The sequence below is a fragment of the Limulus polyphemus genome, unplaced genomic scaffold (genome assembly GCF_000517525.1).
Source record: "Limulus polyphemus unplaced genomic scaffold, Limulus_polyphemus-2.1.2 Scaffold952, whole genome shotgun sequence".
Lineage (NCBI taxonomy): Eukaryota > Metazoa > Arthropoda > Merostomata > Xiphosura > Limulidae > Limulus > Limulus polyphemus.
Window position 1 is genome coordinate 313,736 of NW_013666562.1, and position 21,472 is coordinate 335,207.

General features: G+C 32.4%; 1 protein-coding gene across 7 annotated transcripts in view; it reads right to left on the reverse strand.

The window, feature by feature from the left end:
- LOC106461406 (dynein assembly factor 3, axonemal-like) overlaps nt 1-21,472 on the reverse strand; it is a 76,008-nt gene that overhangs the window by 31,212 nt on the left and 23,324 nt on the right. For 6 of the 7 annotated variants that reach the window (XR_002610972.1, XM_022388357.1, XM_022388361.1 and 3 more), the window contains 4 exons: nt 12,467-12,530; nt 8,375-8,457; nt 4,796-4,889; nt 2,880-2,990 (listed from right to left, as the gene is read on the reverse strand). Coding sequence is in view for 6 of the 7 variants with exons in the window: in XM_022388357.1 (XP_022244065.1) it covers nt 2,880-2,990; nt 4,796-4,889; nt 8,375-8,457; nt 12,467-12,530 (352 nt within the window). In the remaining variant the exon portion in view is untranslated. The remainder of the gene's footprint in view (nt 1-2,879; nt 2,991-4,795; nt 4,890-8,374; nt 8,458-12,466; nt 12,531-21,472) is intronic. The other variant, XM_022388360.1, reaches the window with a different exon arrangement.

The following is a 21,472-nucleotide window of genomic DNA, read 5'->3' on the forward strand; positions in this document are numbered from 1 at the left end:
AACTAATGCTGTTAATAAAACATGTGACTAAAAATTTCCAAATGTCTTTTATACAATGCAGAGCAGTTGTCACTTACCTATAATTCTCCACTCTTTCACCTTCCATGTGACTTATATGGGCTCTGCTTTCCTGCCATAATTTAAATTTTGTTGAAAATTGCATCTGTCATGAAATTTCAGTTGTGGGAAGGTGTGATTGCCTGTTTCAAATTCATTTAAGGATAACAATATAAAATTCAAATTAGGTAGACTTACCTCTGAAATACTGAAAGACAGAATACACTGTAATAGAGATGGGAAGCAAATAACATGAAAGAAACCAAAAATATAAAAGAACAAGTTACAGTCCAGATAATAATCTAGACTACAAGAAATATGTATCAAAGAAGAGTCTGAGCAGCATCCAGAACCAGAAGATAATTTGTAGAATTGTATTTGAGGAAGAATGAATGTAGTATACCAGTCTCATAAAAAGTCTGGACTTAAAGGACATTCTTCTCAGTAGGGCACTTCTTCACCCATAGTACCCTTTAATTCAAGCAAAGGGTTCAGTTTTGTGAGTGATCAATGGTGGATTGAACCTGTGGAGCCAACAATGGGTTGCAGGTGGTAGCATAATCAGGTAGGAGGAATACTACGTCCTACTCCTGCAGTGGAAGATTCTTAAGGGAGCAGCCCAGACAGGTATTATGAAAGGACATACTTCAGAGGCAGTAGTGTTTTTTGTCCATATTGAAAATTGCCAGCGAGTCACACAACTGGCCAAATTAATGGGTACTAAGGGAGAACCAAAGAAAGATCTAAGTAGTCACCAAAGATAAATAAATAGGGGGAAAAAATCACAGTTGCTGCTTATCCAGCTGAGACATCTAGTGATAACAGAATTCCTGTTTCTAACATCTCTAATTTCATGTAAGGCCATGCATACAGAGGTAGGAAAGATACCCACCAAGACATCATCTGTCACCAGAAGGCACTCTGTGCTCACTTCTAAAGGGTAACACCCTTTCATAGAGTGTGAATTTTTGTCTATGACAAACACATAGGTATATGCAACATTGGAGAGTCCTAACTGAAAACCTCCATAGATAGGATCACACATAAGGGGAGACAGTGTTCTTTTTTAGATAAATAATTAATTCCTAAGCCATGGATATCCCTATATTTGTGAAAAGGGATGTTGAGCAATATAGAAAGATTGAAAAAACTTACAGAGGTTAAATAACAAGCAAGAGTCCTGAGATTACTGATACATAAGAAGCGTTGTTGTTTGTTTTAGAGAAAAAACACATTAGGCTATCTGGTGTGTCAACTGTGGGAAATCAAACCCCAAATTTTAGTACTGTAAGTTTGTAAACTTACCACTGTCCCACTGAGGGACCACAAGAAGTGACTCTACTCAATGATGTACCTCACTTAGTGACCAACATAACAATACTCTTTACGTTGGATGTCATAGCTCTCTATCAATGTATACAAACAGAGCATGGCATCAATGTAGTGTGTGAATTCATGTCAAATCACATAAACAATTTAGAGAGGTACGGACTGACAATGGACACTGTCAGAGAAAGTTTACATTTCATCCTTCACATTGGATATTTTCGTTTTGACAACACACTATATCTCCAACTCAGTGGTGTTTCACTGGGTAATAGAGTCACTTTTATTTATGCCATAATATTTATACAAGTTTTTGAAACAACGACACTTGACATTCTGGTGTTATAAGGTTATTTATTTATTTCTAGTATTAATATGTCTTCTATACACCAATATGCACAACTAAAATTACATACTGAACTAAATGGTCAGTATTAATATGTCTTCTATACACCAATATGCACTACAGAAATTAAATACTGAACTAAATGGTCAGTATTAATATGTCTTCTATACACCAATATGCACTACAGAAATTAAATACTGAACTAAATGGTCAGTATTAATATGTCTTCTATACACCAATATGCACAACTTAAATTAAATACTGAACTAAATGGTCAGTATTAATATGTCTTCTATACACCAATATGCACTACAGAAATTAAATACTGAACTAACTGGTCAGGGAGAAAAAAGGAAACCATGAGTAGAAGGACAAATGGGGAAAGTTGAAAGATATTCATTAGGTAGAGAAGTATTCCTGCAAATTGGGTTGAAGAAGCATACAAAATTGACCTCTTCAATGTAAGGCCCAAAAAAAATGGCAAAGGAAATGAGTGGAAGAGATAACAGAGGGTACTGGCTGCATAAGGACACTGCCACACAATGCAAGATGATCATCACATCTCCCACAGAGAAAGGACGTCAGCAGAAATGGTGGTCAACTGCTCTGTGTGAGGAATCTTTCACCCACATCAGTAGAAATGGAGTTCATATTTATTTGTGAAATAATATTGAGTATGTTAAACTCAATAAAATTTCAATTTGATAGTAGAGACAAAATTGCAAATCTCAGAAAATATGAACATGTTTTGACACAACTGTGCTGAGGAAAAGAATGGAAATTTCTAGCATCAATGTACAGGAACAAATTTTGAAAGGAGGTGTGTTGCACTTCTGTTGGTGGACAGTTTAGATGCATGATACATCATCGTGCAGTTGCACAAATTCCCATATTTTCCCATGAATTTTAGGAGGGATTTTTTATCAATTTTATGAGAATTCATGAATAAAACATTACATGAACTACAAATAACCCATTTTACATTAGTGAAAGTAAATCTTAAGCAACATATTATTATAGAAGCTACAACATTTGATGGTATTTACCAGTATGAGTGACTATATTAAAATTTTTATAAATATTTAAATTTTAATAATAGCATACATTCTATTTTGATAAAAAAGAAGCAAAAAAATCTTTTCTCACTTACATGCTCCGAAGTTAGAGTTTTGTTAGGCCCATTGTAATCTCCTTCTCTCAAATGGAAGGCTATACCTGTTTTTCTCCAGTACTTATACTCCGATGAACTGATTATTGATGCCTAAAACATATTACTACCCTTGTATTACAACTTGAGGTTTATCAAATTAACTACAATTATTATTAAAGTAAAAAAAAGCCAAGTACCAACACTTCAAAAACTAAAAATATGTATATAAAAAATAAGTTATTCAATTTACACCTGAAATTATGTGTCTTTCATAACAAAACTCTCAGAGTGTCAGAGAACACTTTGGCTGTTTGTGAACCTCCATGCTCACTGGTAGAGTGCTCTTAAGCTGCCCAGCTAGCACACACTCTATTACTCTCCCTCAGAAGCTGGAGTCAGGCACTGTGTTACTGCTCCAATTCAAGAGCAGATGTAAGAACGTTAAATGATGAAATGTTTTTGTCATACATCATGTGGTTATTAAGTCATACGAATATGATGTTAAAACATTTAATAAGATACATTTTAAAAGGCCTACAGTAGAGCTATAAATATAGTAAGTTTATAAGATACATGCTTTTAAAACTTCTTTTTTAAGCATTGGTGATTTTTATTTAGTACCCAGTTGTTTCGTTTCTCTGTCTGCTTTAAAGGAAGTTGAGTTGTATGTTTTCTCTCAGTAATGCATATGTATTCAAATTTAGTGTTAATGTAATAGTCTCAAATAATTAGTGGTGTATATATTTTCTTTATTTAAAATGGAGTGACAAAAATAACGGAAATTAGATTTTGAATATGAGATCTTTAGCTTGAAGGTGATGTCAAACGTCTGACAAATGTTGGCAGAGTCCCAGCAATATAAAAATTGACACTATGCCTCGGGTATCATACCATAACCAAACTCATTAAAAAAGCTTGGACTATTCTTAGTTAGATCAGAAACATTTTATAATTATCATTGTTCGGGATCTTAAAACATTTGGTTGTAACTTTTACAGTTAAATGGCATCAACTTTTCCATTCCAGTCTATTTGCAATTTATTTCTTAAATATGACAGAAACTGATTCCATGTACAGTGTATAAAATAACTTGTATGCTAAATTTGTAAACAAGAATTACTTGATTTTAAAAGTGGTATACATCCAGTATTTTTCATGTGCTTGATATATTTCTGGGTTTATAGCATGATTTGTGGATGATTTATGTGAGTTTTTTCAGTAGTTTATAAACTGTTTTAGATTACTGAGATAACATTTAACATCCATAATTGTTGCTCATCCTCAACTCTGTTATCTGATACAAAGTTAATGAAAAATGTTTTTTTCATTTAATCAAACATAGTATTTTTTTTTCTAACTATAACATGGAAACTTTGCTTTTACCATTGTGGACCATCCTTAGAATTTTCAATGACAGCAGATTTAGAACTATAGCTTTAAAATAGTTATTTTTGATAGTTAGTCAAGATAAGGATGAGTTTAGACCTGACAGAGTCTGGCGATTGCTAAACTAAAGGTGATTTTAAATCAACAGAAATCAGAGATACCATTTCTCCTGTTCAAGTTTTTAATAAGAGTAAATAGCTTACATATGTTTTACGTTTCTGCATCATTTCTTCAAAAGAAGTCTGGTGATCACTAAAATGGAGCAAATCTTATATCAACAGAACTCAGCAAAGTTTCTTCTGAAACTATAATTCTATTCAAAATGTTTAAAATAAATTATTACTCTTAATTATGAACAATCCTAGAGCAACAATCAAAAATTTGTACTACTATCATACTGTTTCACACATAAAATCTTGTCACCATTAAATAACAGGAAATACTATTGAAAAGGTACATATAAAATTTCTGTCAAAAAATAATATATTTCTATAGACAATATCCTTAGTTTAAGTTAATAAAAAACTTACACCTTTATTCAGTATTTTCATGTTATAATCCCAGTCAAACACACCATCTCTTGAGTCAAAACGAGGACCTAAAAGGTGACGTAATCTCAAGTCCCTTGAGGGAGAAATATACTCTAGTTTAGTTTCCATTATAAATATTTTGACATTGATATTGTTTTGAGAAACTGAAATAAGATTATTACATTTTATGGATAATCATGACAGCACACAATGTAACAATGAACTTTAACTTGTACCCTTGTAGATATAAAATGTGTAAATGCTGAGCTTACTGTGTAAAATTTAAGTTCTGAGAACAAAACAAGGATTGGCAGTTTCTGTCTTTTTAACTAAGGTAAACATGGCTAAAATTTAAGGTTAAGAGAAAATATATGTATTTGTTACATTTCACCAAATTAGCAAACAAATCACAACAAATTACCTTTCTCAAATTATAGTTCCTTTATTTAATGCTATTGTTTTTTCTTGACCAAGTGAATGTTTGTTTTATGCTGTTTCATTATATGTGTCAGGTTTTATAGGGACGGATTCTTTACAGTAAGTGTCTGTGACTTGTTGACAATAAATTTCAAAAATAAACAGGCAGAAACAATTCACTTGTTTTAAAATAATATATTCAAAACAAGTCAAGGATATGTACAAAAATTCGTTATACTATTTGTTATCACAGTTGTATCCAGAGCTTTAAATAAATGTCTCTTTTTCTTCAAAATACACATAGGTGGGTTCAATTACTTTAAAACACCCTTTGACAAGACAAATTCTTCTTCTTTATATCTGTTATTACAACACAAACTGTGAAACTCACTTTAGAAATCTCCCATTACAGCTAAACTGACACACAGTTTAATTCAACTTTTACTTTCAGTAACTTAACTTGCCCATATATTGCCCAACTGAGCCCTGGAACCTTCTACAAACAATGACACGTTATGATGCAACAATACTCATTCAAAGCAACGAGAAAAATTCAGAAGATTCGAGTAACATTACACCAATTCACAACAAATGATTCATAAACACTTATGTAAGCAAATCTGCAATAAACTATGGCTTCAAAAATATTAGATTTAACACTCACATTTTATAACTATTTAAATCATAACTCTCATATAATATTTAGTGCTAAAATTATATGGTAATAATATACGTTTTTCAATAATATTTAATTGCAATTTCTGGCATGAATCCTATTAACTGCAGTATCCTATTGATACAATTTTTATCATATATAAATTTATATATACATATGTAACATACCATTATATACACTAGGTTAAGTGTAAAGAGTGCCTAATATAATTACTAATATTATAAACAATGAGGTGATACTTCAAAAATAACTGAACTTATCCTTTGGAATGGAAAAACTCCATAGGAGTGAAATATGTGTATATGAATTCTTTTGTTCAACATAGTTTGGATATTGGATGAAATATGTGAGAAGTCATTAACTTGATGATATGTTGCTAAAGATAAAAAAACTTGTGAACAACTTCTGCCACAATTACAGTCTTAATTTTCTCTTCAAACTTGCAAAACACTTACTTTATCATTTCGTATTACATGTGAATTATGTTACTGCAATATGATAGGATAATAAACATTTTAGGTGAAACAAGATCAGATTCAGTATTGTTAGGTTTAATTTGATCATTTTGCACTTGATCATATCAAGTATCTTTTCGTCAACAAGTTTGCTGTTTGTTTGGCCATGTTTACATTAGGCCAAATTGGCCTAAATAATAGATTGAATGGGAAAAGAAAGTCTTCAAAAAGAAATGTAAAAAAAATATACATATGGATGTAAAACAGGTTTAAAACTTATTACATATACTAAATTAAACATTGTAATTAAGATTTAAAAAAGTAAGTTTCCTTAAAATATGATAAAAAGTTCTATTATACATAAATTAATGTAAATATGATGATACTGAATGTGGTGTTTTAGACTCAAAAAAAAAGGTCAGCTTACAGTTCTATAAAATAAAATAGCTTTACAGGAATGTAGGAAGACATAAAAATCAGTAATTGAAATATACAATAAATGTAAGCAGTTTAAATTGTTTTTTAAAATAGTTCACTAAGAAATATTTTCTAATTTTCATAGCTGATGATACGGACAAGTACTTACACACAAACAGTTAATTTTACAGATGCTAGTTAATCTGTAAAAAGTTCATCTCAAGTTTCAAACACATTTAACCAGTAGTTTTTGCAATGTGATAAAACAAACCATACAACAGGTGTTAGTGATTATTCAATCATCAGAGCAGTCAAATAATTCCTTTATTAATGTTCTATCGTATGAATCTCTACGTAAAGGCTTCGTATCACCAGCATTTTCCTCCTCCTCACCCAAGTAAAGACCATACAACTGACACACTGTTTTTGTAACCATCAGAGTCGACCTACTGACTCGCCATTGATTCCCGAAGCAGTCAGTTCTAAAATGATCACCACTGACACACTGTTTTTGTAACCATCAGAGTCGACCTACTGACTCGCCATTGATTCCCGAAGCAGTCAGTTCTAAAATGATCACCACTGACACAAAACTTTAACTTGTTGATATGTAATGTGTTTGTGTACATCATGTGACTGCTGTAGTTCAGAGTTGACCTCATTAAGCTGTCATTATGCGAAATAAGGACAATCCAACCATAACATAGTTATAACTATAACCTCCTTCTCAACATGTTTATTCATAGCTATTGTTACCATTAATGGGATATATAAAAAATACCTGTCCTTTATATATCAAAACACATATGTATCAAACACATGTATTTGTCTAGATTTTGTTTTATAAAACCAATCAAAATCTGACATTGCCAAAACTTAGAAGCAACATCATTATCAGTTCACACTAGTTAGATAAATTAGCCATTTTACCAGATATTTATTTAATAATAATGTGATTATTAATTGATACCTTTACTAAATAAACACTAATGTGTTCAACATCTTTTTTCAACAACACTCAAATGAAAATGTATCAAATATTTGGGGTGGTCAATACTTATTTGTATCAAACAGAATTTTTCCTTAAGAACATTAGAAATATAACAAACAACTGCTAAACCTAACAATATTCAAATGTATGAAACAAAACCCCTTCTCAATGAATTTAGATATTTAAAATAAAACCCATTTTTTAAAGTTAGGGTGTTAAACAAAAAGAGCTCACAAAAACTGGTAATCAATAGGTCTAATATTCATGATTAGGTTTAAGGCAATCATGTTAGGCATATTAGTTTCTTGTGCTATAACAAGCTTTGATTTTCAAAACCTCAACATTAAAGTTTTGATACACTACAAATATAAATAAATTTCACTTTCATAGACTAGTCCAGCCAATGAGTTCTGGCATCAAAAACAAAATAAACTTCCTGAGTCGTAATTTATGACAAGCAAAAGATAAATCTGAAATACATACCTCTGATTTGAAATACATAATGAACAAATTACAAAAAATTAAAACAAAATGGAGTAGAACATAACTGTTCTAACGAATGGTAGACTATCGAAATTCATTTTTACTACAATTTAAATATATTCAACACCACTAAAACTTACCAATATTTTGATATATCAAACAAAGTACTATCTGGATTTCGCCAAAACTTGAACACAGATTCTAAGCTATCTCGTTCCTTGTACTGCAAACACAAAATATTAAATCACTTCTAAGTTGCAGAAAAATTAACTGAAGTCTGATTAGAAATATAAAAATTTGTACACTTTTCACAACCGTAATAATGAAGAACAATTTACAAGCAAGAAAAAAAGGTGAAAAATACCATTTTCCTTAATTGAAAATGTATTTTCAATAGATACTCACCTCCATACACAGATTAGCTATTTTCCTCTTAAAGTTGCACTTTGGTGGCTAAGAGAACTGCATGCCCACGAGTAACCCATGAGGTAACATAAGTGAATTAATCACAGTCTGTATAGTAAGAAACAGAATAGAGAAAAATAATTCGCCCTGTCAATTGGATTCTAAAGTACTTGAATCAGTCTATGTGGACGTTTGACAAAAGAAAGAAGAGAATTATTTAGAGTTTTATATACAACTGTGATATCCTATAATGTAAAGAATTTTTGTACATCTGTTTGACTTGTTTTGAGTATATTATTTTAAAACAAGTGGACTGTGTGTGCTGTACATTTATTGTTCGAATTCATAGCCAACAAGTCGCAGACACCTACTGTAAAGAATACAAGCTTACATATACATAAAACCTGACACATTACTTTACTTTTTCTGACTTAACTTCTTTAGAAATTGCCTGTCATGGCTAAACAGCGATTCATTCACTCTAAATCTGTCTAATTATCTTCCATTTGACTTGTCTTTTCTCTACTTAAGTTGCACTTGCTAGTCACCTATATATATACCTTGTTCACTGAGACCTCAAACTTTCTGTAAAATATGCAACATTGTAATGGAACAATACTCATTTACGGAAACCAGAAAAATACTGAAGATTCAAGTAACTTGGCATCAAGAATACTACTATTGAACCACACACACAACATATGACTCTTACCGAGTTATGAAACCAAACTCGTCATAACTATCGCCTTTAAAATAACTACTTTTAACTCTCATGTTAAGAAAAGTAAATAACCATTACACACTAAATCACCAAATGAGCTAATTAATAACTCTTAAACTAAACAGTCTAACAATCTTGTATATCCACACAGGCAGGTTCAATTACTTTAGAACACCTTCTGACGAGACTAATTATTCTCTTATACCTCAGTTATTACAATACAAGCTGTGAAACTCTCTTTAGAAATTGCCTGTTATGTCGAAAACTGAAACACTTTAACTTTCACTTACTTAACTTTCTTCCAACTTGATTGCCTACATATTTTGCCTGACTGAGGCCTAGAACTTTCAACAAACTATGGGACATTATGATGTAACAGTACACACTTAAAGCAACAACAAAAATTCCGAAGGTTTGAGTTATGTGATATCAATTCACAACAACTGAACCACACAACAAATGATTTGTAAACAGTTATGTAAGCAAACCTGCAATAAATTATTGCTTTTAAAAATACTAAATTTAACACTCACACTTTATATCTGTCTAAATTATAACTCTTCTATTAAATTTAAATGAAACAGTCATGTATATCTAACAAAGAGGTATATGTTAAAGAGTAATTAAGTAACATACAAATTGAGTAGTAATGAACTAGATCTAAACAATATCATATGTGGGCATGTTAAGGAGTAAGAAACATTGTCTAAGCATTAAGTCCTAGGAGTTACTTGTTAAGGAGGAAAGCACTCTATCTTACCAGTAACTTCTATGTGTTACCTGATAAGGTGGGGAAACAAGGCATAAAACAGTAAGAGGAAATTTAAACCCAAAGGAAGTGTCGGGTACTGAACAAACAGGTTGGGGAAAAGAAATGAACCATAGATAGAAGGTATACATAAGGCAGGCGTGAAAATTTGAAAGGCAGAGATGTACTGGATGGTAAAAGTCACTTCATTTCCTCCTCCTCAACATCAGCTTAAAATTTCCCTGAAGGAAAATGTGTGACATGGATGGAAGAAGAGAGTCAAAGCAGTAACATGAACTCCACGATATGATGGATGATGGCTGTTACAAACTCAAAAGGCAAAAATCTTCGTAACTTGTTGGTAACTGTAGTGAAAGTTGTATATACTTCAGCAGAAGAAGAATTCATGTTAATTTGTGAATTCATATTGGAAGGTTGAAAATACAAATTAAAGTAGTTGTAGTAAAATACTTCAACAAGTCTCAGAAAAATTTAACATGTTTTTGCACGACTGTGCTGAGGAAAAGAATTAGGATTTTTGTACACAAGTGTGGAGAAAGCATTTGCCCAATGTGTCACACTTCTTTTAGTGAAGTGTTTTGCTGCATGAATCTTCATTATGCAATAGTGTATTTTCACATGAATTTTAGGTAGGGGTTTCACAAAGCTGGTGGCATGCAGGTCTCTCAGGCAGAAAAGTGTGACTTCAAGAGGAAAATAGCTAATCTGTGTACAGAGGTGAGGGATCGTATCAGAAAATAAAAGTTTATAAATAGATTGCTATACATGAATGTATTAGAGGCAGGTAAAATGAAGTCAAAATTAATAGATAATAGAAAAATAATAATCTACATAATGATATCAAATGCTTATATCATTCATAAATTGACAACTTTATAATAAACAACACAATATACAACTTCAATGTTAGGTTTTATATGCGACTGACAAATGGCAGTACACAAAATTTACATGTTTATGTTATGCTTATGTCAAACCCTGACATTTAAAACAATTATAATCCACATGAACACTTATAGAAACAATTTTTTTGTAACTATGACAAAAAATTGTTGATTGATTTTCGTCAATTTTATCTTCCTCAACATAAATGTTATGTAATATTAAGTTGCATGTGAAAGCTAGTTGAATTGTATTCAAATATTTATAGTTTTGGAATAAAAAAAGTGTGATTTACAATTTTTTTTAGTTATTCAGAGAAAAACGTAAGAAAGTTACATGTTGGCTGCAATGAGCCAAGCACTTTTCTGTCACTTTAATTGTAATTTTATTTTAATTATGTCATCTTCTGAATACAAAATAATTTGGACAGCCTTTTACGCTTGACCATTATAGTAAGTAAGCACTGGAACCAAAGTTTTTGTTTACATATATTGCCTTAATATATTAAGAACATAAAATTTCTACATTTTTTACTCTTATACAAATATATTTACATACTACATTGATTTTGTTTTCGGAGACTACCTGATGAATCTAACATGTGAATCAACAACAACAGGTGTAGATGTCTTAAGAATAGAAAGAAAAACAGGAGACAGGTTTGCATCGCAATTTTCAAATCAAAATAATCCCAGTTGCAAATCACTTTCCTCTTTGCTTAACATAACATGGGAATCCTTACTTTCTCTTGTATGTTATCTTTGAAACCTCCAACAACACAGTGAAAGTGCTGTAACATTTCAGTTTGATATACCACCAAAGATGAAGCTGATGTTCATTTCATGGAAATTCCTGCCAAATGGCACATACAATATTCTCACACAATGTCATGCACATATAGCATACACTTTGTAGTAGTCTGTTCATGATGTTTGGAATGTTCCCATTCAGATCCCACAGCCAAGCCTACTAGACTAGACTATGTACGTTCAATACATGCACTGCTCATTTAGCATTGGGCCAGTTACAAACTCTTTCAATACAGGCTTTGACTCAAGGATCGAACATGTGACCATTTTTACTTGTGTATAATTTTAATACTCTAACTTTTAATACAGTATGTGTAACTTCACAAACTTTGTCAGGCTTACGCTATCAAATTGCATTACCCACAAGCTACTCCAAGCAGCTCGAATGCATGCCTCATGAAAATGTTTTATTATATTATTATTTATTTTACCGAATCTAACCTTAACTAACCTATACTAATCAATATTCCTCAAGGAATATTCTAGGTTATAATCAAACAAGACATAAACCATGTTGTGGAGTCTATGTCATGCTGAATACAGACTATTATCACATTGAAAAGTGATCAAGTCTGACATTAGATACAATCCATAACAAAGTGGATAGCCAGTGCATATAATTCACTGAAATTAAGTAATATCTCACCTTTAGTGCCTCAAGATTTATGAAGGGCATCTTCTGTTTAAGCTCTTCAAAATCTGTTACCATTCTGTTATAAAATACACACACAATAAAAATATAAAAATAAGAAATAAATAAAACGTATTCTAAAATTAAAATATTTCAAAGCAAACTTAATTGTTATGTACATGTAAGCATCTAAACTGTTTATAAATAATTTATAAAGTGATTAGAACAGTTAATCTTACAAAAACCCATAAAGAGTCACATGTGAACATGATTACTAAGTTGTTCATTAAAAATATGCAGTAAAACGTTAAAACATTCCTATTCATGTTCAAATTATGTTTCATTTACTATTAGTCAGGAATTTAGGCTTTAAGTTAACCTTTTCCAGACTGGAAAGGGTGTCAATGATATTCCTTCATTTTATCTTCTCACAGTGGAAATGAATAATCACATTACATGAAACCAAGCATGAACTTACTTAACAGTGTCCAATCTAGTATCTAATATGATTTAGTTTTTATAAAAAAATCTATGCTGTGAAATTTCCAAAATTTTGTTTTGAGACGTTTTTTTTGAAAAAAAAAAACACATAAAAATACTTCCTTTCATCTTAGAATTTAAATTGTTTATTTTGTGTTGATCAGAAAGATCCACATAATGTATACAATCACTTTCAACATGATTGATTTTCATTAGCATACCTATTATGAAACTTTATTTTGCTGATTGCAATAGTCACCTCTTCTGCCTTAAAATAAAAACACCATACAAATTGATAAGATTTAATAGTGACCTAGCAACTGACCATTCAAAATGGTGTCTAATGATCAGGCTAGGTAACTATATTTTTGCTAACAATAGTCTTGGGCAAAATCAAACTCTATTTAATAAATATAACTTGTTTTCAATAAACTGAATGCTCATTTATTTGTATGCATTGTGTGAATACAATAAACATAACAATAACATTCAATACAAAATAGAATTTCTTTCACTGGAATATTTTGCTATTACTATCATACTCTAAAAAACCTAGTGAGGTTTACCTGACGTCATAAAATAAACTTCCCACAGCTTTCCAACAATATGTAACTTAACAACATTTCTAGGAATGAAAAGAATGTCTAAAAAGTTAAACAAAACTTCTAAACTTCACACTAAATTCCAGTTGTTTTTCTCTGCAGAAGCTATATCTAATCACTTTCTTACTGAAACCACTTTATTCACGGTCAACAGTTTATAATCTGCTCTATCCAATGGTACTTCAACCTTTGCTTGTAGCTAATTTCCAGGCTGTTTTTCAATATTAGCTGTTCCCACCCTTTCATAACTTCAAAGTATGTGATGCGAACAAATACCTACGATAATAAATCTTCGGACTATCATCTAAAGAGATGATAGTTTCTTAGCAAATAAAACTTATGCTTTGAGATAGACAGAAAATATTATAAAAAATTTTTAAGTATGTTGTTTCTAGACAAGACTTCTTGGATCTGTACAGAAATGTAAGTTTTTAACATTATTTACATTCTTATTTGTGAATTACACTGAATAAATGTTAAAAAATTGACAAATATCAATCCAAAAATTTTTGTGGAACAAATTGTTGTAACAAAGTTAGATTCATTATTTTTATTAAATTTTGAAATATTACTATCAATTGTGCATTCAACACCTCAAAGGAACTTGTAGGTCATGATAGAGTTAAAAATGAGTAGTACTAACATGGCAGCAAGGACACATCATAATATTTTCTATTTTATCATCATGCAACTTTTCTTCAGAAACTTTCATCAAAATTTAGACATATTTTTCAAGAGAAACTATTTATTAGTTTATATTTCAAAGCTATTTCTTTTTTAATACTGTATTTCAATAAGATTATAAACATTTCAGTACTGTTTGGCTATAGTTTTCCAACTATATGTTTTTTTAGACTGGTGGGACTCACAAATTGCACAAAAAAATTTTGAACGTAGCACTCCACAACAATATCTTGTAAAAGTAATTAACATATTTTTCAAAACTGGACAAGTAAAACTTTGCTTATTAGATGTTCTTGTGTTATTTTCCCCTCAGATTGCATATGCAACATGTTTCAATAAATAACTGCTGGGGCACATGTACTGCTTTGTTTGTTTGTTTTTTAGCACAAAGCTGCACAATAAATTATCTGCATTCTATACTACACAAGCAATTAAGCCCCAGATTTGAGCCTTTTAAGTCCAAAAATTAATGCTGACTCACCACCAAGACAGGGGCATGTGTAACACAAGTATGTCTGTTGGAATGCATATGACCCATATGCAAATTTCAGAAACTGTGTGTGAAAATTTTTCCAAAAATTGAGAAGCATTCCTTATGTATCCTAGGTAATTTATTTATATTTAAATCATTTATATTTTAATAATATAGAAGTCATACTGAAAGGGTTAATATATGTGTAAGCATCTATTTATAAAATCAAGAATTAAGATTGTAAAAAAAAAAACTCATAAAATAATCTTGTATGTTTGGACAAAAATGTCAAGTTTCTGGAAGAAAAACTAGCTTTTTGATAAGGCATAAATTTTTTCATATCATATCAAAGCAGTCATAAGTTCAAGGAAGAGTCCCTGTCACCCTTATATCTCAAAATACTATTACATATTATTTATAAATGACCCAACCCCTTAGGGAACTTGAGTATTTCATGAAAACAGTTTTACAGGGATTCCCCGGAAGTGGACCCCAAACTTGGCATTAATGTATATTAGATCACATAAATAAATAGGCTTACAAACTACCAGTTGTAACTTGGTTAAAGAAAATTAAATTTGTATTATAGTGACAGTTATCATTAAACTGAAAATGTGCAAAATTGTAGTTCAAGCATTAAATTTGCATTATGGCAGCCCTATAAATTTGGGTTATAGGTCCATGGGTTCACTAGTAACTATATAATCTTTCTAGTTGTAAAATTATATGTATGATAGTAATTAGCAGCTCCTGGGTCTTCACAAAACATTCACCCTCACCACAATGTAAACTGAAATGCAACTGCCACCACCACCACCTTTGTCTTTGAATAAGAGTATCATATACAATTAAAATTGTACTTTATGTATAAAAAGTCACCAATAAACACATTATTGTGAAGTGATTCACTACTTTAACATACAAATATAAAAAGTATTTTTCTGTGCATGTTAATAAATAAAAGTATATGCAAAACAGTTTTAATTCTACACACCTACACCTTTTCCTACATTCTGTATAAATAACTAATCGGGGCCTAATTTACCCTGCTTTTCTCCCATATTCAAGTTCAATGAGTATACATTTAGAATAACGAATGACTCACAGACAGAAATTACAAAAAGCATCAATCTTTAATAACACTTTCTTAAGAGGCAATTACAACACTTTTCATCAGTTGCTGACATGTTGACTTAATTTCTCGGCAATTTCCAATAGTTCATTATTCCTAACAACTCTTCAATCACAGTATTACTAGAGGTATACTCGGACATAGTCAGGTTATTAGCTATATCGTACATTTAGTTTTTTAGTTACATTGATCGACTGAGAGAAATAGCATTTGTAACTTACATCATGTTAGAGTGACAACCTGGCTTCTTTGAATATTGGATACCTTCAGCATTTTTAACTTGTTACTTACTTTCTGTCCCTGAGAACTGATCTGCAAACAACTTCTCAACTGAGCTTTCATTCTGGGGAGAACTGATTTCTAGCTCCCAACATGAATTTTTAAATGATATTTTCTCAATATCCTTATGAGTTTTCAAGGAGTGAGCATAGCAACCCACAAGTAATTCTCACACTTCATTGGTTAATTTCTGCAACTCATCGTACTTCCCACAAACAAAACTCTCAAGTAATTGGTTGCCTGTTGAGAGCAGTGAAGTGGTGGCCTTTTAACTTGGATGACTACACTACAATCCGTAAAGGATACAGCCTCAAGAATTCCAAACATGGTAGTTAACCCTAACTTTCTCATAGCTTCCACTGTACTAAGAGGTTAGCATCATCAGTTCATCATGTCAAACTCGTGGTTTACTTATACTGGGCTTTTTCCTTCTACTAAGCATCGCTATGATGGCTATGAGCATCAGTTTTTCTCTGTAGCTCTTTTGTTGTTCTCTAGCTAGTTGGTTAACTGTACTTTACCTGTTTTAAGCTAGAACTAGGCAATTTTTCGTATGCCATCTTCCTTGTGTGGGCGTGAAGACCAAAATCTTTCTTTACTGTTTTTCTCAATTTTTATTTAAGTATTGTAGCAATTGTATGAAATATCTACTATTCCCAACTGCTTCATTTCAGCTTGTTTTTTAAAACATTTAAATATTTGGAAAGTTATCATTTTTCTAATTTGAAAATGTATTTCTAATAGATACCTCCGCACATAGAACAACCATATCCCTCGTACATCTGCCTTGAGCTAACTTCAACCTAAGTTTCACATGTTTAACATGTAGTGTTCAAAATTGTGGATAAGGGTGGTGGGCTTTTGGGCTTCAACCCCCCCCCCCCCCGACTTTTCAACCTTAATATAAAATCAATTTCACCCATTCACTCATAGATAAATGCTCTCAAACAGATTAACTCAATTAAAATGTTGATAATAAGTATTATTAAAACTTAAGTGTTACTTAATTTGTCCAAATATATGCAAGCTGCTATCTTTTCTGCTAACGAACTCATTGGCCACACTTTGCATTGGCAGAGCATCAGTTTTATCCTTGTGGATATGGAGTATCATGCACCAGTTGAGCTTGGCTTTACATGTTAATGTTCGTAGCCATGTCTTCAGCCTGTAAAGAGCACTAAAGGTTTTCTTGCTTACAGCATTTGTTGCTGTGATTACTAAGATCAGAAAAGTATTCTCTCTCTCTCTGGATGACAGAGATTGGAGTTAGTTAACTATAGACTGTTCATTGCCAGTGTGTAAAAAGTTCAGCTATGTTTGACGATGATCTGGATGTTTGAAGTCGGTACCATATAATGTAATCACATTCTTGAACTGAATGTTGGGTTCCTTGAAAGTTGGTTAAGACTGTCTCCAATTTTTCAAGCACTTGGAACCCCCTTTTGTTCAACTCTAGCCTTATTTGCTTCTCTGACAAGATCAACCCCTATAAATAAATACTTCAGTAATAATCCTTTGTTGAAATGAGATATTCTGATGTACTTCAAATTGTTGTTGAACTTTCCTATGTTTTGGATGTGTAGGGGAGGAAACAAAACCAACAGACCTTCTTTCTTCAATGTACTCCCAGAATAAATCATATCATCCATCAAATTGGATTGACCATTGCATTTGTCAATTATCGGATTCTTACACAATAGGACATCTTCAATAGTTATTATTATTAACAGAAGCAGATTCTAATCTGTACACCTTTTTTATGACTTCTTCATGGACTTTCAAATCATGATCTACATAGCATAAGCATAAGATCCTCTGGTCAATATTGGATAGATCTTTTGTCTCATTGACCAAGATGCTAAACTATGTCAAGACTGGTATATTTATCTTGGGACCCTTCCATTTATTTGAGAATGCCTGGGTTATATTCAGCCTGTGTCCTACTAATTTGTAGAAGGTTTGAGTCAGATTCACCTCTCTTTTCAAGGTCATCAACCACATAAAGCAAGACCTCATCTATCTAGATAGCTGATACTGTTGAGAATGACTTGCAACATCTTTGTTATTTCTGCCTTTTGATTTCCAAGACTTATATTAAGCTTTTCTCCTACATTCTCTGTGGCACTTTGGATCTTCTCAAATAAATCAATAGCATTGTGATGTAAGGCTGAATTCTGATATTTTCAAACTTCTCAAGAGCCTTTTTCCAGTGCATGAACCAAATCTTGTAAAGTGTGCTTCTCTGTTGCAAAACAGTAGAAACAAAGAAAACTGTCATCTCCTTCTTGATAGTGAAGCCACCGATAATTATTGTACCATGATGAGCAAAATGCATGCTGTTGATTGCCAAAAGTCTGCAGGGTAGACAACAGGATAGGTTGATTGGGACTCTCTGGAATCAATGTTTCTAGAGGCAAAACACAGCATATAAACAGTCATCCATCCTTCGTCACTATTTAAACGACACAAATGTCACTTCAAAACACGAACGTCTTGGGGAGTGCAGATAGTAAAGAAATGCTACTCATTAAAGAAAATTTGTGGATACGCAAGATGCATCCTGAATTAAATGTTAATCAAGCAACTGCTGCACTTGTTGTGCAGTGCCACTAACTGGTTCACTAATGATTTCAGATTGGTCCAGTTGCTGTTTGGCTTGCTTGTTGACAACAGTAGAAAAGTCACTCATACTTGTAGATTTATTTGCCTTCACAAACAAAGAAAGTAATGACATTTTTGACAAGTTACTAGGTGGCTGGGTTATTAAAGGCTAAGTAGTTTTTTAATACAGCTAGCAGTCAATGCAGTAAACTGTAACAGATATATTTTGGAAACAGGATAGAATTCTTACATGTGGAACAAAGAAAGTTCAACCAATGGACCATGGACTTTACACTCCATGTGCTGAATTACAAGTACTCAAAGGCCCTCTTCCATGATCATGAAAAGTAATATAATGACAAAAAAGAAGGGCCATGACACACTTGGATTGGGAAGTGTCATCTCTGAACTGGAATTATGAGGAGACTCCCACAAGGCTGGTCCTTCTCCCTCCATACATCTGGAAAAATGATCCAAGGTTATGGGTGAGAAGGTATCCAGCTTTGCCCTCTTCTCCTTGAGTAGAATAAAGTGTTCAAACATCACTCAGGAGGAATAGACCTCTGTCCACCACTCCAGCAACTCCCATGGTAAGGATTCCCATGCTCCAGAAATGAGAGGAACATTTGTACTGGGGAGGCCCAAAGAATGATGCTCCAGAGATTGTGCAATGAGTGAACCATGTTCCCTATTTTGAAAAGCAAAACAACCCCAATTCATTCAATCCAGGGGTCAGCAGAGATGGGCAAAATCCCTTTATGCTTTACTCATGAAAGTCCATAAGTGGCAGTCCAGTATTGTATATCATGTATGGTACGGAATAATTGTGTACCACCCGGAAAGTGTCAAGGTGATCTTATGGAACACCCCATCTGAACAGAGTTCATTGATACCAGGAATTTTATACAGAGTGGGATGATAATGATGAGAGGGTCCCTGAAAAGAATTAGAGTAACACAATTGAGCTGGGGCACATAAAATAGCCATAGGGGTAGCCTAAACCCATCCGAGGAAGAAACCACAAAAATCATGTAAATAGTTCAATATAAAGATCTGAGGTGTGGTCCACATACCAACCTGTACCAATTTTCTCCAGTGGGTAATGCAACCAAATTGCTTGGGACATTGACATAAGTAGAAGTCTCCACTCCTCCAATTAAAGGCCAGAGTAAGCCATATGAACCAACGGATGAGAAATTTTAAGGGCTTTCCAATGGTTGAGAAGGAAATTGCCAACATCGTGAGACTCGCTAAAGAAATCAGAGGTGAGGGGTTAGATAATATGAGGGATGAGGAGGTAGTTGTGCCAACAAATGAAGAATTTGAAGCATTGATAGCCTCCAGAAACAGTGATGAAGATGCTGAAGAGACAGAACCTGCTAAGCCCATCCTCACAGCAAAGGCTGTGTCTGATTTCCTATCCAAGGAAGATGAGCTCACAGAAATGGCTGTAAACATGAATCCCATAATGGAGAGAGGCATTAAATTTAAAAGAGGGTTTAATGACGTTCTAGCACCCTATAGAGAAATCTTGAAAGATTTGTGGAGGAAAGCCAAACAGCTGAAATTACTGACTTTATGAAGCCCAAGTCAGCCGATATGATGCCTTCTGACCCCATCCAAACAATATCTATATCTGCTTCATTGGAGTTTGAGGCCGAATTTTCCAATGATCCACCTATCTTAAACTAAACTCTCAGCCTCCAAATCTATTACCATCATCATCACAAATCTTCCTCTCATCAGCTAAAGGTCTTCGTCTTCACCATTCATAGGTGAGTGTTACAATAAAATACAGTACTGTATTATTTCATTTCACATATTTTCATTTACAGGTGCAGGATATTACATGTGAATGTTATTTTCATTTACAGGTGCAGGATATCACATGTGAATGTTATTTTCATTTACAGGTGCAGGATATCACATGTGAATGTTATTTTCATTTACAGGTGCACGATATCACATGTGAATGTTATTATGTTCATGATTTTATATTTTTAGTTCACATACAATACTGTATAGGTAGGGCTTTTCATTTATGTGTAAAACAAATCCATATATAAGCATTTATCGGAGACTTAATACAGCTGTGTTTCCCATATCCCTATGAGGTATTGAGCTCCTCCAACATAGATTTGCCTAACATGACTTGCTCGAGGAACATATGGTATAACTGAATTTTGCTCTTAAATCTCCATTTATTTAATTAACTAGCTGGTATCGGAACCAATCTATGTACTGTTTGTTTGTTTAATGGTATTTCAATGAAGAACATATAACAGTATCTTCACAAAGAAAACATTGTATAAAAATGTTACATTTACAATAAATTGAAGAACTGGAAAGTACAGACATAATATTTTTTTTTCTAGTTAAGTGTTAATTATTAGATATTCATATACAGTGGGCCCTTCTCCAACACGGAGGATGATGGATTAAATTCCACATTTCAAAACATACTAGAACATAAAAGTATATCGTCTTGTGATGTGTGTGTAAATTTTATTTATAGTTTTTCATTTTTGGTGTAATATTAAAAGTAGATTCATATATTATAACATTAATTAGTTAAGCCACCAGCAACTCATGAAAAGACATTTTTTAAATAAACTTACACATGTTGATGACTTACTGTAGACCAGTCACAAAAGAAATAGAATAAATAACTGTACTACCCATTTTTTTATGTGTCATATACATTTCAACAGTATCCAGTTCAAAGGAACTTCACTAACTTATAGATTATTATGCTTTTTTTTTCCGTGTAC